This window comes from Scyliorhinus canicula, chromosome 28 (genome assembly GCF_902713615.1).
Source record: "Scyliorhinus canicula chromosome 28, sScyCan1.1, whole genome shotgun sequence".
Taxonomy (NCBI): Eukaryota; Metazoa; Chordata; class Chondrichthyes; order Carcharhiniformes; family Scyliorhinidae; genus Scyliorhinus; species Scyliorhinus canicula.
The window spans coordinates 3,277,637-3,292,381 of record NC_052173.1 but is presented as its reverse complement, the minus strand read 5'-3'; the positions used below and the strand labels follow the sequence as shown (position 1 = coordinate 3,292,381).

At 46.5% G+C, this 14,745-nt stretch overlaps 1 protein-coding gene across 3 annotated transcripts in view; it reads left to right on the top strand.

The window, feature by feature from the left end:
- Positions 1–14,745, top strand: part of pan2 (poly(A) specific ribonuclease subunit PAN2) — a 186,947-nt gene that overhangs the window by 72,493 nt on the left and 99,709 nt on the right. For all 3 annotated transcript variants that reach the window (XR_005458974.1, XR_005458973.1, XM_038786521.1), the window contains 2 exons: positions 3,274–3,431; positions 11,371–11,514. Coding sequence is in view for 1 of the 3 variants with exons in the window: in XM_038786521.1 (XP_038642449.1) it covers positions 3,274–3,431; positions 11,371–11,514 (302 nt within the window). In the remaining 2 variants the exon portion in view is untranslated. The remainder of the gene's footprint in view (positions 1–3,273; positions 3,432–11,370; positions 11,515–14,745) is intronic.

Sequence of the window (14,745 nt, the reverse complement as noted above, 5' to 3'; positions counted from 1 at the left end):
ACAGACAGTGACCCAAGCTGGGAATCAAACCCGGGTCCAAGGCGCTGTGAAGCAACAACGCCAACCACTGTGCCACCATATGGGCCAAAGTACTAGAAAATCATCCAAGGCCCTCATTGCTGTTGACTCTCATGAAGAATGACTAATTAGGTGAGGTGCAGAAGGACAGCCAGCCCATGTACAATTGTATTGCAGGATGAGTTGCTATCTTCAGGGAGAAGGAGAGAAAACTGATGCGGGGTGGGGAGTGAACAGAGACTTCATAACATGCCAGCAAAGGTAGTGGCACAGTGGTGTACAGTCAGGAGGGAATTGCCCAGCGAGTTCGCAACATCAACTCGAAACCCATGAAGTCTCATAGCATCAGATCAAACATGGACAAGGAAATCTCCTACTAAGTACCACATACCCCCTTCCCTCAATGGATCAGCACTCCTCCACGTTGAACACTACTTGGAGGAAGCACTGAGGGTGACAATGATGCAAAACATGCTCTAGGTGGGGGACTTCAATGTCCATCATGAAGCATGGCTCAGGAGCATCATCACAGACCAAACTGGCCAAGTCCTAACGGACATAGCTGCTGACTGGGCCTGTGACAAGTGGTAAAGGAACCAACAAGAGAACCCGGTTCGATCCCGGCCCCGGGTCACTGTCCGTGTGGAATTTCCACATTCTCCCCGTGTCTATGTGGGTCTCACCTCCACAATCCCAAAGATTTGCAGCGTAGGTTGGCCACGCTAAATTGTCCACACTAAATTGGGGCAGCAGGGTAGCATGGTGGTTAGCATAAATGCTTCACAGCTCCAGGGTCCCAGGTTCGATTCCCGGCTGGGTCACTGTCTGTGTGGAGTCTGCACGTCCTCCCCCTGTCTGCGTGGGTTTCCTCCGGGTGCTCCGGTTTCCTCCCACAGTCCAAAGATGTGCGGGTTAGGTGGATTGGCCATGCTAAATTGCCCGTAGTGTCCTAATAAAGTAAGGTTAAGGGAGGGGTTGTTGGGTTACGGGTATAGGGTGGATACGTGGGTTGAGTAGGGTGATCATGGCTCGGCACAATATTGAGGGCCGAAGGGCCTGTTCTGTGCTGTACTGTTCTATGTTCTATTTTCTAAATTGTCCCTTAATTGGGAAAAAAAAAATGATTTGGGGATTCTAAATTTATTTGTTTTTTTAAAAAGAAGTGGGCATGTTTGCTGATGACTGCATAATGTTTAGCACTATTCACAACTCCTCCGATAAGAAGCAGTCCAGGTCCAAATGCAGCACGACTTGGGCAATATCCCGAATTGCCCTGGAGAAGGTGGTGGTGAGCTGCCTTAAACCGCTGGAGTCCCTGTGGTGTTGGTACACCCAGGGTGCTGTCAGAAATGGAGTTCCAGGAATTTGACGCAGTGACAGTGAAGGAAGTTTACAAGTGGCAAGTAAAATTCATGCATAAAAGTGTCATCACCAACAAGAGAGAATTTAAACATCACCCCCTGACATTCAATGGCATTACAGTCGCTGAATCCCCCACTATTAACATCTTGGGAGTTACCATTGGACCCAGCGATATAAATATCATGGCCACAAGAGCAGGCCAGAGGCCTGTGGTGAGTAACTCACACCTCCTGACTCCCTGAAGTCTGTCCACCATCTCGAAGGCACAAGTTGTAGCTTTGGTGGAATACTCTCCACTTGCCTAGATAAGTGCAGCTCCAACAACACAAGAAGCTTGACACTCTCCTGTTCGACTGGCAGCCCTTCCACAAACATTCACTCCCTCCACCAATGACGAACAGTGTGGCAAGATGCATGGCTGTGACTCACCAAGGCTTCATAGGCAGCACCTTCCAAACCCACAACCGCGACCATCTAGAATGGACAAGGACAGCAGACTCATGGGAACATCACCATCTGGAGGTTCCCCTCCAAGTCACTCACCATCCCGACTTGTAAACTTCCTTCACTGTCACTGCGTCATATTCCTGGAACTCCATTCCTGACAGCACCCTGGGTGTACCAACACCACAGGGACTCCAGCGGTTCAGGAAGGCAGCTCACTACCACCTTCTCCAGTGCAATTCGGGACGGGCAATAAATGCTGGCCAAGCCAGCAACATCCTGTAAATTAATTTTTTTAATGCTTCAAATTAAGGTGCCATCACCACCTTACATTTTAAGCACCGAAGTTTCTCTTTAAAAACAATTTTTCGGTAGTTTTAATTTAATTGCATGACCACTGACAACTATGGGCAGTGTCTGTTGAATTATGAAGTAATTCAGTTTATGGTGTTTCCTCTGGTAAGATAAAATAAGTAGGTTGTGCACCTGTTTTTCCACTGTATATTTGGCTCATCCAACTCACTGCAGACTAATACCGAAAGCAGATGAGCATCAGGCAACCAGGATGTGCTACATAAAGAAAAAGTATTTTTTTATGTCGCTGCTTGCTTAAAAGGTGCTGTCTGCCTCATGGCGTCGAGGACCCAGGTTCGATTGCGGCTCTGGGTCACTGTCTGTGTGGAGTTTTTTAATTCTCCACGTGTCTGCGTGGGTTTCACCCCAACAACCCAAAGATGTGTAGGGTAGGTGGATTGGCCACACTAAATTGTCCTTAATTGGAAAAATTTTAAAAACACAAAAAAGTTGCTATTGATTGTAGTTCTCTGCCATCATAGATGGTTTTGAACACTTATTGAAGGATTTTGTTTGTCAACTATTTAAAAAGGACTGTTTCATTAATGTTTTTTTCTACTTTTTGATCTCCATCTTCTTCTCACCCTGACCTTTTTTAATCCCTTTTTTAATCCCTCCTTTATTAATATTACATATAATACATCACCAAAACAGGCCAATTAGCCAAACAGGTCTATGTCGATGACCTGTTTAATGTTTTTTCTGTTGAAACAATAAAGTGGGTCTCTTATCTCTGTGCCTAATTCATTCCACATGTTCCTCATAATATGTTTTAAATGAAATATGCCAGTAATAATTCCAGCTAAATAATGGATATCTATTAAGTGTGTCTCAACCGCTTAAATCAACAGTGATGTCATTTGAGCAGTGCACACAATTTGCTGCCATGTTCTTCATGTGAGGCAGCCATTTTGTAAGTCACCAGAATGCTGGAGTCCCGAAATCTGGCTGATTTGGTGGTGCTGTTATTTTTGCAATCCTGCTATGACTGTGTTCTATTGCCAATATTTTCTAATTTCCGGTGCATACGCTGGCCGGCTGATTACAAGTCGGTTTTATCAGTAATTAAACAATAAAATTATTTTCCCCCTTCAGTAAAGAATCCAATTGAAGCTAGTGTTTTGCTGGCAGAGGCGTCACTTGCTAGAAAGCAACGAAAATGTCACGCGACTTTCATCCCACTAATGCTGAATGAAATGCCCCAGTCCAGTGATTTAGTGGGTTTGGATGCAGAGTTTGTCACATTGAATCAGGTATGTATGAAACAACTTGAAAATTGAGTCTATTTTGCGAACATGGAACATAGAACAGTACAGCACAGTACAGGCCCTTCAGCCCACGATGTTGTGCCGACCATTTATCCTAATCTAAGATCAACCTAACCTACACCCCTTCAATTTACTGCTGTCCCTGTGCCTGTCCAAGATTCGCTTAAATGTCCCTAATGACTCTGACTCCACCACCTCTGCTGGCTGCGCATTCCACACACACACCACTCTCTGTGTAAACATAGAACATGCAGTGCAGAAGGAGGCCATTCGGCCCATCAAGTCTGCACCGACCCACTCAAGCCCTCACTTCCACCCTATCCCAATAACCCCTCCTAACCTTTTTGGGCACTGGGAAATTTATCATGGCCAATCCACCTAACCTGCACGTCTTTGGACTGTGGGTGGAAACTGGAGCACCCGGAGGAAACCCACGCAGACATGGGTAGAACGTGCAGACTCTGCACAGACAGTAACCCAGCAGGGAATCGAACCTGGGACCCTGGTGCTGTGAAGCTACAGTGCTAGCCACTTATGTTACCGTGCTGCCCTACCTCTGACATCTCCCCTATACCTTCCTCCAATCGCCTTAAAATTATGTCCCCTCGTGACAGCCATTTCTGCCCTGGGGAAAAGTCTCTGGCTATCCACTCTACCAATGCCTCTCATCACCTTGTACACCTTGTGATCCAAAATGAATCACTTCACATTTATCAAGTCACCTCTCTTACTTCTTCGCTCCAGTGAGAAAAGCTCTAGCTCCCTCAACCTTTCTTCTCCAGTCCAGGCAGCATCCTGGTAAATCTCTTCTGTACCCTCTCCAAAGCATCCACATCCTTCCTATAATGAGGCGACCAGAACTGGACACAATATTCCAAGTGTGGTCTAACCAGGGTTTTACAAAGCTGCAGCAAAACCTCATGGCTCTTAAACTCAATCCCACTGTTAATGAAGTGGAGATGCCGGCGTTGGACTGGGGTGAGCACAGTAAGAAGTCTTACAACACCAGGTTAACGTCCAACAGGTTTGTTTCAAACACGAGCTTTCGGAGCACGGCTCCTTCTTCAGGTGAATGGAAAGGCTTGTTCCAGAAATGTTTATATAGACACAGTCAGAGATGCCCCGGAATGCGAGCACCTGCAGGCAATCAAATCATCAAAGATGCAGAGAGAGAGGTAACTCCAGGTTAAAGAGGTGTGAATTGTCCCAAGCCAGTTCAGTCGGTAGGCCTCTGCAAGTCCAGGCTTGTTGGTGGGGGCCGAATGTAATGCGACATGAATCCCAGATCCCGGTTGAGTCCGCATTCATGCGTGCGGAACTTAGCTATAAGTTTTTGCTCAGCAATTTTGCGTTGTCGCGTCTCCTGAAGGCCTCCTTGTAGAATGCTGACCCGGAGATCAGAGGCTGAATGTCCTTGACTGCTGAAGTGTTCCCCAACTGGAAGGGAACAGTCCTGCCTGTTGATAGTCGCACGATGCCCGTTTATTCGTTGTCGCAGTGTCTGCATGGTCTCGCCAATGTACCACGCTTCGGGACATCCTTTCCTGCAGCGTATGAGGTAGACTACATTGGTCGAGTCGCACGAGTATGCGCCGCGTACCTGGTGGGTGGTGTTTCCACGTGTAATGGTGGTGTCCATGTCGATGATCTGGCATGTCTTGCAGAGATTACCCTGGCAGGGTTTTGTGGTGTTGTGGTTGCTGTTCTGAAGGCTGGGTAATTTGCTGCAAACAATGGTTTGTTTGAGGTTGCGCGGTTGGGACAATTCACACCTCTTTAACCTGGAGTTACCTCTCTCTCTGCATCTTTGATGATTTGATTGCCTGCAGGTGCTCGCATTCCGGGGCATCTCTGACTGTGTCTATATAAACATTTCTGGAACAAGCCTTTCCATTCACCTGAAGAAGGAGCCGTGCTCCGAAAGCTCGTGTTTGAAACAAACCTGTTGGACTTTAACCTGGTGTTGTAAGACTTCTTACTGTTAATGAAAGCCAACACACTATACGCCTTCTTACCAACCCTATCAACCTGGGTGGCAACTTTGAGAGATCGATGTACGTGGAACCCAGGATCCTTCTGTTCCTCCACACTTTCAAGAATCCTGCCTTTATCCCTGTATTCAGCATTCAAATTCAACCTTCCAAAATGAATCACTTCACATTTATCAAGGGTGAACTCCATCTGCCACTTCTCAGCCCAGCTCTGCATCCTGTCAATGTCCTGTTGCAACCTGCCTGGGGAAGTGTCTCTCTATGGTGCAATTTATTTTTTTAGTATGTTGCTTTAGTCCACATTTATCCCACATGACCTGTAACTGCTTGATGGCATTGGGTGGCAAATATTCCATTTCTAAACACTTGTGTGATAACCCAGGTGCTGGGAAAAGCCTGTATTTTCATTTCTGTGCGACTAAAGTGGACTGGGGAGCATGCTGAAAGAGGGTTAATTGGTTTCCTGGATATGACATCATTGCCTTCCAAGAAATGCCCATGTGACATGAGGTTGCCATGGTGATGAACAGCTGGGAAGCAACAGGCAATAGGAAGCTAATTACAGTGGGATTGGCTCGGCCTGTGTTTTCTCTTTGCCTGTTGAGAACACTGAGAATTTGTGTAAAGAGCAAACAGGTAAAATTCTCTCCAAATGGTGCAGCTTTCTGTTTGGCAGTCAATGAATAGATCTTGGAGTTGAAATTGGTCTCTGAGAATAGGGCAGAGACTGTGTGATATACAGTTGGAAAGAGCAGAGAGCTAAAGACACGAAGGCCAACAGATTGTGGATTGGCCATTTAAAGGGGTGGTAGAACAGAGTCTCGGGATTCTATGCTATCAGGACTATTGTGACCAGAGTGAGAGGGGTTCATAGAACCATAGAATTTACAGTGCAGAAGGAGGCCATTCAGCCCATCGAGTCTGCACCGGCTCTTGGAAAGAGCACCCTACCCAAGCCCACACCACCCTATCCCCATAACCCAGTTACCCCACTCAGCCAACTCTAAGGGCAATTTTGGACACTAAGGGCAATTTATCATGGCCAATCCACCTAACCTGCACATCTTTGGACTGTGGGAGGAAACCGGAGCACCCGGAGGGAACCCAGGCACACACAGGGAGAACGTGCAGACTCCGCACAGACAGTGACCCAGCTGGGAATCGAACCTGGAACCCTGGAGCTGTGAAGCAATTGTGCTAACCACTCTGCTGCCGGGCAAACGCCTTGTCCATGGTAACAGTGTCCGGGGATGTCAGATGGAAGCAGCGGCTGGTGAATGCGACTTGAGTGCCGAAGCGATTTGAGTGGAAAGTGAGAGACCCTATATAGCAGAGGTCCAGTTGGAAAGACTGCGAGATTTGATTGGATTGGGTTATTGTCACGTGTACCGGGGTACAGTGAAAAGTATTGTTTTCTCAGACAGATCATTCCATACATGAAAAGAAAAATACATAATAGGGCAAACATAAAATACACAATGTAAATACATGGACACAGGCATCGGGTGAGGCATACAGAGTGTAGTACTACTCAGTAGAGAAGATGTGTGAAGAAATCAGATCAGTCCATAAGAGGGCAGTTTAGGAGTCTGGTAACAGCGGGGAAGAAGTTTTGTTTTTGAATCTGTTAGTGCGTGTTCTCAGACTTTTGTATCTCCTGCCCGATGGAAGAAGTTGGAAGAGTGAGTAAGCGGGTGGGAGGGGTCTTTGATTATACTGCACGCTTTCCCCAGGCAGCGGGAGGTGTAGACAGAGTCAATATAGATTGTAGATGGTTGCACATTTGTGTGGGAAGTGATGCGAATACTTTTAACTACGCAAGCTGTATCTTTGATGAATCAACTATTTAAAGTGCAATTTACCTCTGTTTAAAGTATCCTTTAATAATTAATTAATGAAAATGAAATGAAAATTGCTTATTGTCACAAGTAGGCTTCAAATGAAGGTACTGTGAAAAACCCCTAGTCGCCACATTCCGGCACCTGTTCGGGGAGGCTCGTACGGGAATTGAATCGTGCTGCTGGCCTGCCTTGGTCTGCTTTAAAAGCCAGCGATTTAGCCCAGTGTGCTAAACCAGCCCCAATGGTTGAATTGTATTGATTTTATCCACTTGGTTAAACAGAACTTTGTTGTACAAAGAGACGAGATGTTGAAGCTTTTCGTCTTGCCTTCAAAACAGATGCAAGAATGCCAAATTTCAAAGGAAATAATGTCTACTGCATGGAGAAAAGGTACTGATTAGAACCATAGAATTCCTACAGTGCAGAAGGAGGCCATTCGGCCCATCGGGTCTGCACCAACCCTCTGAAAGAGCACCCTACTTCGGCCCACACCCTATCCCCGTAACCTAACCTGTACATCCCTGGACATGTAGGGGCAATTGATCATGGCCAATCCACCTAACCATTCATATTTGGACTGAGGGAGGAAACCCAGGGAGAGAAAGGGCAAACTCCACACAGTCACCCAAAGCCGGAACTGAACCCGGGTCCCTGGCGCTGTGATGCAGCAGTGCTTACCACCATGCTGGTCGAGATGTTGTTCCCCCCATGCTTTTGTTTACTTGAGAAGGTGCATTGCCTGGCTATATTAGTTTTTCCAACAGAGGACAGGCCCCTGCATATGAATATATAAATCTTTGAGCAAATATAAATGATCTACATTGTGAACCCAACTGATCATCTTAGGAATAGGAGAAGGTCATTCGGCCTGTTGAGCAGGCTCCGCCATTCAATTTGATCATCCACCTCAATGCCACTTTCCCACACACTATCCCCATATCCCTTGATGTCATTGGTCTCCAGAAATCTATCGATCTCTATCTTGAACATGCTCAATGATTGAGCTTCCACAGCTCTCTGTGGTAGAAAATTAGAAGATCCACCACCCTCTAAGTGAAGAAATTCCTCCTTGTTTTAGTCTGAAATGGTCTGCCCCTTTTCCTGAAATTATGTCCCCTGGCTTTAAACTCACCAGCCTGCCATGCCTTGTAAGAATTTTCTAAGTTTCCATGATTCTTAGAAACTCTTAAGAAATATAGACCCAGTCTCTTCAATCCCTCCTCTTAAAATGCCACCATCCCAGGGATTAATCTGGTGAACCTCTACTGCACTCCTTCAATGGCAAGTATATTGTCCTTTAGGTAAGGACACCAAAGCTATGCACAATACTCCAGGTGAGGTTTTACCAAAGCTCTGTATAACTGCAGCAAGAGATCTTTACTCCTATACTCAAATCCCCTCGCAATGAAGGCCAACACATAATTTGTCTCCCTAATTGCTTGCTGCAGCTATGTGCTAGCTTTTAGTGGCTCATGAACAAGGACACCAGGGGCACGATTCTCCCAGCCCCGGGCCGGAGAATCAGCGCAACCACGCCCCGCCGCCGGCACACGATTCTCCGAGGTGCAGAGAATCAACGGCATTTGCGCCGGCGCGTTTAGCGTGTCGCGGGCCGCTGTACGATGCTGGGCCGCCAATTCTCCAGCCCGGATGGGCAGAGTGGAAAAAGCAGAGTCCCGCCGCCGCCGTCCACACCTGGTCGTTGCCGGCGGGAACTCTGCGGGAAGGGTCTGGGGGGGAGGGGGGGGGGGGGGCGCTCTGATGGGGTCTGGCCCACGATCAGGGCCCACCGTGCTGGTTCCATAGCTTAGTGGAGACAGCAGTGGCCTTTAAACCAGTGGTCGTGAATTCAATTCTCATTGTGGCCCATGGTTACGCTTTTTTCGATGGTACAAAGTTAGGTGGAATGTAAGCTGTGGAGAGGACGCAACAAACTACCATCCTGAGAAAGATCAGTTTATTTCTTCTCTCTGCTTTCTGTCTGTTGAGCAATTCTCAATCCAGACTAGTATGTTTCCCCTAATCCCAGACGCTCTCATTTGAATTACTAACCTCCTGTGTGGGACCTTCTCAAAAAGCCTCCTGAAAATCCAAATACACCACATCCACTGGTTTTTCTTTATCTATGCTGCAAGTAACGTCCTCAAAAAAAAAAAAATTACAGCAAGTTTGTCAAACATGATTTCCCTTTCATAAATCCATCTTGACTCTGTCCAATTCTAAATGTCCAGTTATCACATCCTCAATAATATATTCTCACATCTTCCCTACTACTTCCTGCTCAAATCGTGGGGTTACATTTGCTGCATTCCAGTCTGCAGGAATGTTGAAAGACAACCATCAATGCATCCACTATCTCTCCAGGCACCTCCTTCAACAGTCTAGATGTTAAATTAGATGTCAGTGTAATTCTTAGCGTACTTAGAATTGCTAAGCACATGTTGTCCAATCACGGAATCACATATCACGTCTAGTGTTCGATATTGGGCGGGATTCTCCGGTCCCCCGTCGCGTGTTTCTCGGTGGTGCTCTGTTCGTGGCAGGATTCTCTCTTCCTGCCGCTTGTCAACGGGATTTGTCCCATTGAAGCGCCCCACAGCGCCGGCAAACCCACAGGTGGGAATACGCTGCCAACGGGAACAGGGAATCCCACCGGCCAGAGAATTCTGGCCATTATGATCTGAGTTTTGCATGCACGGCAAGTACAATCGGTCAGTCCTCTGTTTATTGCAAACAGTAACAGGGATGTGCTGTTTGATGCAATCTGTCAATCGTTGGAACATACGGCCTACATATCGGACATCACACCAGCACTGAAATTCCTATAGCACATTACTCATTTGTGCGGTAAGCAGAATGTCTTTTTGGCTTGAAGGCAGCATCCTGAGAGTGGAAAAAACACTTGTGTTGCCACTGCATAGTCACAGCAAAAAATGACTAGCTTCGTCTGGGATGATGGGACTGATGTATGAGGAGAGATTGAGTCGGTTAGGATTACGTTCGCTGGAGTTCAGAAGAATGAGGGGGGATCTCATAGAAACCTATAATATTCTAACAGGACTAGACAGGGGAGATGCAGGAAGGATGTTCCCGATGTTGGGGGAGTCCAGAATCGGGGTCACAGTCTGAGGATACAGGGTAAACCATTTAGGACTGAGATAAGGAGAAATTACTTCACCCAGAGAGTAGTGAGCCTGTGGAATTCGTAACCACAGAAAGCAATTGAGGCCAAACATTGATTACTTTAGCCCCAAGAGCAACATCTAACTCCTCCTTGAAAACATACAAAGAATGCCATGATCATCGTGAATGGTGGAACAGGCTCGAAGGGCTGAATGGCCTACTCCTCCTGTTTTCTGTTTCTGTGCTCAGAGATACACCAAGCAATGATCAGATCGGGTAACATATGTAGCGACCTGTCCTCTGCAGGCAAAAGGAATATATCCAGATGTTGCACTTTTTTTTTTGAATAAACAAAAGTATGGGGAACAATAGGTCTCTGGAGGATTCGCCATGGCAACATTTTCACCAGAGTTGACTTGCCAACCAATCAGCACCCATTTTCTCATTGTTGTTCCCTTTGAAATTTGGCATTCTTGTGTTGTCCTGGTGAGTACAAGACAAAAAGCTTCAACAGCATGCCTTACCTTTCAGCAAGACTATGTTGATTTTAATTGGTTTGTTACAGTAAGAATTTTAAATGTGTAATTTTGTCCAGCAATTTTCTTTCCATTGGTGTCGAGGGGATTGCTTTTTTAAATAACTAATCAGTTTCTACGGGGATCATAACATGAGTTTCGATGTTTTCTAGTGAAGTTAAGTAAGATTTCTAAACATTAAGATCGTCTATTATTTGGCTTTTGTGATAGTTAAGATCATTCCTGTTAATCGAACTACTGCAGATTGTTTATAATGGGAGTAAGGCTGTTTTGAAAGAAAATTCAAATTAGAACAATCTGCTTTAAGTATGTAAATCTTGTGTTCATCTCTGATTCCTACCTAAAGTTAGATTACAGTTTTATTTGTTGAAGTCCGATTTGGTTCATTTTTTTGTTTTGTGATGTTTTATACTCCTTGATACTCAACTCCCAGGAAGAGGCAGAGCTGCGTAGCGATGGAACAAAATCCACCATAAAACCCAGCCAAATGTCAGTTGCCAGAATTACATGTGTGCGAGGTCAGGGACCGAATGAAGGTGTTCCTTTCATTGACGATTACATCTCCACACAAGAGCAGGTAATGTGATAATGCCCGTGGTGGTCCTGACCTTGCTGTCTAATTTAGTGACCTGTATTTTTAAGTTGAGATATAGAAGTACGTTGTTTATATTACTAACCTAAATTATTAGAGCATTCAAATTGATCTATTGTCTAACACTGGCGGGATTCTCTGGTCCCCCAGCTGTGAGTTTCTCGTATGGGCGCCATTTGCCAGTGGTGGGATTCTATCCTCCTGCTGCTTGTCAATGGGATTTCCCATTGAAACTACCCCCACGCCGCCAGGAAACCCACTGGTGGGTGTGCTCTGTTAGCGGGAATAGTGAACGCTGACACCTGGAGAATTCCTCAGTAATAAAAATGAAGTGCTAGAAAAACTCGGCAGGTCTGGCAAAAACATGTGGAGACCGAAACAGAGTTGAGCTTTTGTGTCCAAAATGCTTCCTCTTTGGATTCGAAACATTAACTCTGTTTCTCTCTCCAGATGCTGCCAGACCCAAGTTTTTCCAGCACTCTTTTTATTTCAAATTTCCAGCATCGGTAGTATTTTGCTTTTATTTTACTGTATTCTCAGTTTTCAGCCACGAAAGCAAAGAGGCCCCAAATGAAGATCAAGCATCTTTGCTGGAGGGGAAATCTTTCCAGCTCAGTGCAGCATCGAACTAGAGGCATGTTGGTCACTCTCCTTTTCAGCTCCAGGATCTGCAGTCTGTCAGAAGAAGATAGTATACTTTCTGTACATTAAAAGTTGCAGCACGGAAGGAGACTATTTGGCCCATCATGTCCATGCCAGCTAGTCCAATTCTCCTGCCGTTTCCCTTTGGTCCCTTAAATCTTTTCTTTTCATGATGTGGAGATGCCGGCGTTGGACTGGGGTGAGCACAGTAAGAGGTCTTACAACACTGGGTTAAAGTCCAACACGTTTGTTTCAAACACTAGCTTTTGGAGCACTGCTCCTTCCTCGGTTGAATGGAAGGAGCAGTGCTCACCTGAGGAAGGAGCAGTGCTCCTAAAGCTAGTGTTTGAAACAAACATGTTGGACTTTAACCTGGTGTTGTAAGACTTCTTACTCTTTTCTTTTCAGGGCAGCACGGTGGCGCAGTGGGTTAGCACTGCTGCTTCACGGCGCCGAGGTCCCAGGTTCGATCCCGGCTCTGGGTCACTGTCCGTGAGGAGTTTGCACATTCTCCCCGTGTCTGCGTGGGTTTCACCCCCACAACCCAAAGAAGTACAGGGTAGGTGGATTGGCCACGCTAAATTGCCCCTTAATTGGAAAAAATGAATTGGGTACGCTAAATTTTAAAAAAAACTTTTCTTTTCAGATAATTAACCAAATACGTTTTGAATGCCACAATATGAATCTGCCCACACCACACGCTCAGACAATGCAATCCACATCCTAACCACTCGCTGCATGAAAATGGTTTTCTTCTTGTCACTTTTGGTTCTTCTGCCATTCACCTTTGAGCAGTGTTCTCTGGTTCTTGACCCTTCTGCTGGGAGCAATTTCTCCCTTTCTATTCTGTCCAGATTGCTCATGATTTTGAACATCTATCAAAGCTCCTCTCAGCCTTCCCTTTTCTGAGGTGTGATGTGGAGATGCCGGCGTTGGACTGGGGAGCACAGTAAGAAGTCTTACAACACCAGGTTAAAGTCCAACAGGTTTGTTTCAAACACGAGCTTTCGGAGCGCAGCTCCTTCCTCAGGTGAATGGAGAGGTATGTTCCAGAAACATTTATATAGACAAAGTCAGAGATGCCGGACAATGCTTGGAATGCGAGCATTTGCAGGTAATCAAATCATTACAGATCCAGGGAGAGGGATAATCACAGGTTAAAGAGGTGTGAATTGTCTCAAGCCAGGACAGTTGGTAGGATTTTGCAAGTCCAGGCCTGATGGTGGGGGGTGAATGTAATGCGACATGAATCCAAGATCCCTGTTGAGGCCGCACTCATGCGTGCGGAACTTAGCTATAGGTTTTTGCTCGGCAATCCTGCGTTGTCGTGTGTCCTGCAACGCAACCTGGAAACCAAGATAGAGGCCATATTCTCAAATTGCGCTCAGGACACAGCAGACCAGCTGCGTAACACCGCCAAACAGATGAGACAACGATACTATGCCACCTATATGCACACCAAGAACAGGAAGCTTGAGAAACTCGGCATCACTACCAGCAGCAACCAAGCCTCCCCCAGTACCACAGTCGAAAACAATACAGGGAAATCTATTGTCAACTTGTCAGACTACACCCTTCAACCAGACCAAATCAAAGTCCTCAGCAGAGGGCTCAATTTCTGCACCACCACCAAAATGGACCCCATCAGTCTCGCGGCAGACACGGAGGAATTCATCAGGCGAATGAGGCTCCGGGAATTCTTCCACAGACGCCAAGAGGCCGACAGCGAACCCAAGGAGACGACCAATGAACCGGAACAGCAGACCGCGAGATCTGCGGTGCAGCAAACGAAAAGGAAAGAGTCGAATTGGACCCCTCCGGAAGGCCGCTGCCCTAGACTCGACATGTATGCTGAAGCCATCAGGAGCCGTGTCAATGCCAGATTCATCAGTCGCATTCACAAGACAGCCCCGAACGCCACCCAAGCACAACGCAACGCCATCCGCGCTCTCAAAACCAACCGCAACATCGTCATCAAACCAGCAGACAAAGGAGGGGCCACCGTCATACTGAATAGAACGGACTACTGCAAAGAAGTATACCGGCAACTCAACAACCAGGAACACTACAGACAGTTACCCGCAGATTTAACCAAGGAACACATCCGCCAACTCAACAGCCTGATCAGGACCTTGGATCCAGACCTTCAGAGCACCCTACGTGCTCTCATCCCACGTAATCCCCGCATTGGAGATCTCTACTGCCTCCCGAAAATACACAAGGCCAACACACCAGGCCGTCCTATCGTTTCAGACAATGGGACCCTGTGTGAGAACCTCTCTGGCCACATCGAAGGCATCTTGAAACCCATCGTACAAGGTACACCCAGCTTCTGTCGCGACACGACGGACTTCCTACAGAAACTCAGCACCCATGGACCAGTTGAACCAGGAACATTCCTCGTCACAATGGATGGCTCGGCACTCTACCAGCATCCCCCATGACGACGGCATTGCTGCAACAGCCTCAGTCCTCAACACTGACAACTGCCAATCTCCAGACGCAATTCTGCAACTCATCCGCTTCATTCTAAATCACAACGTCTTCACCTTCAACAACAAATTTTTCATCCAG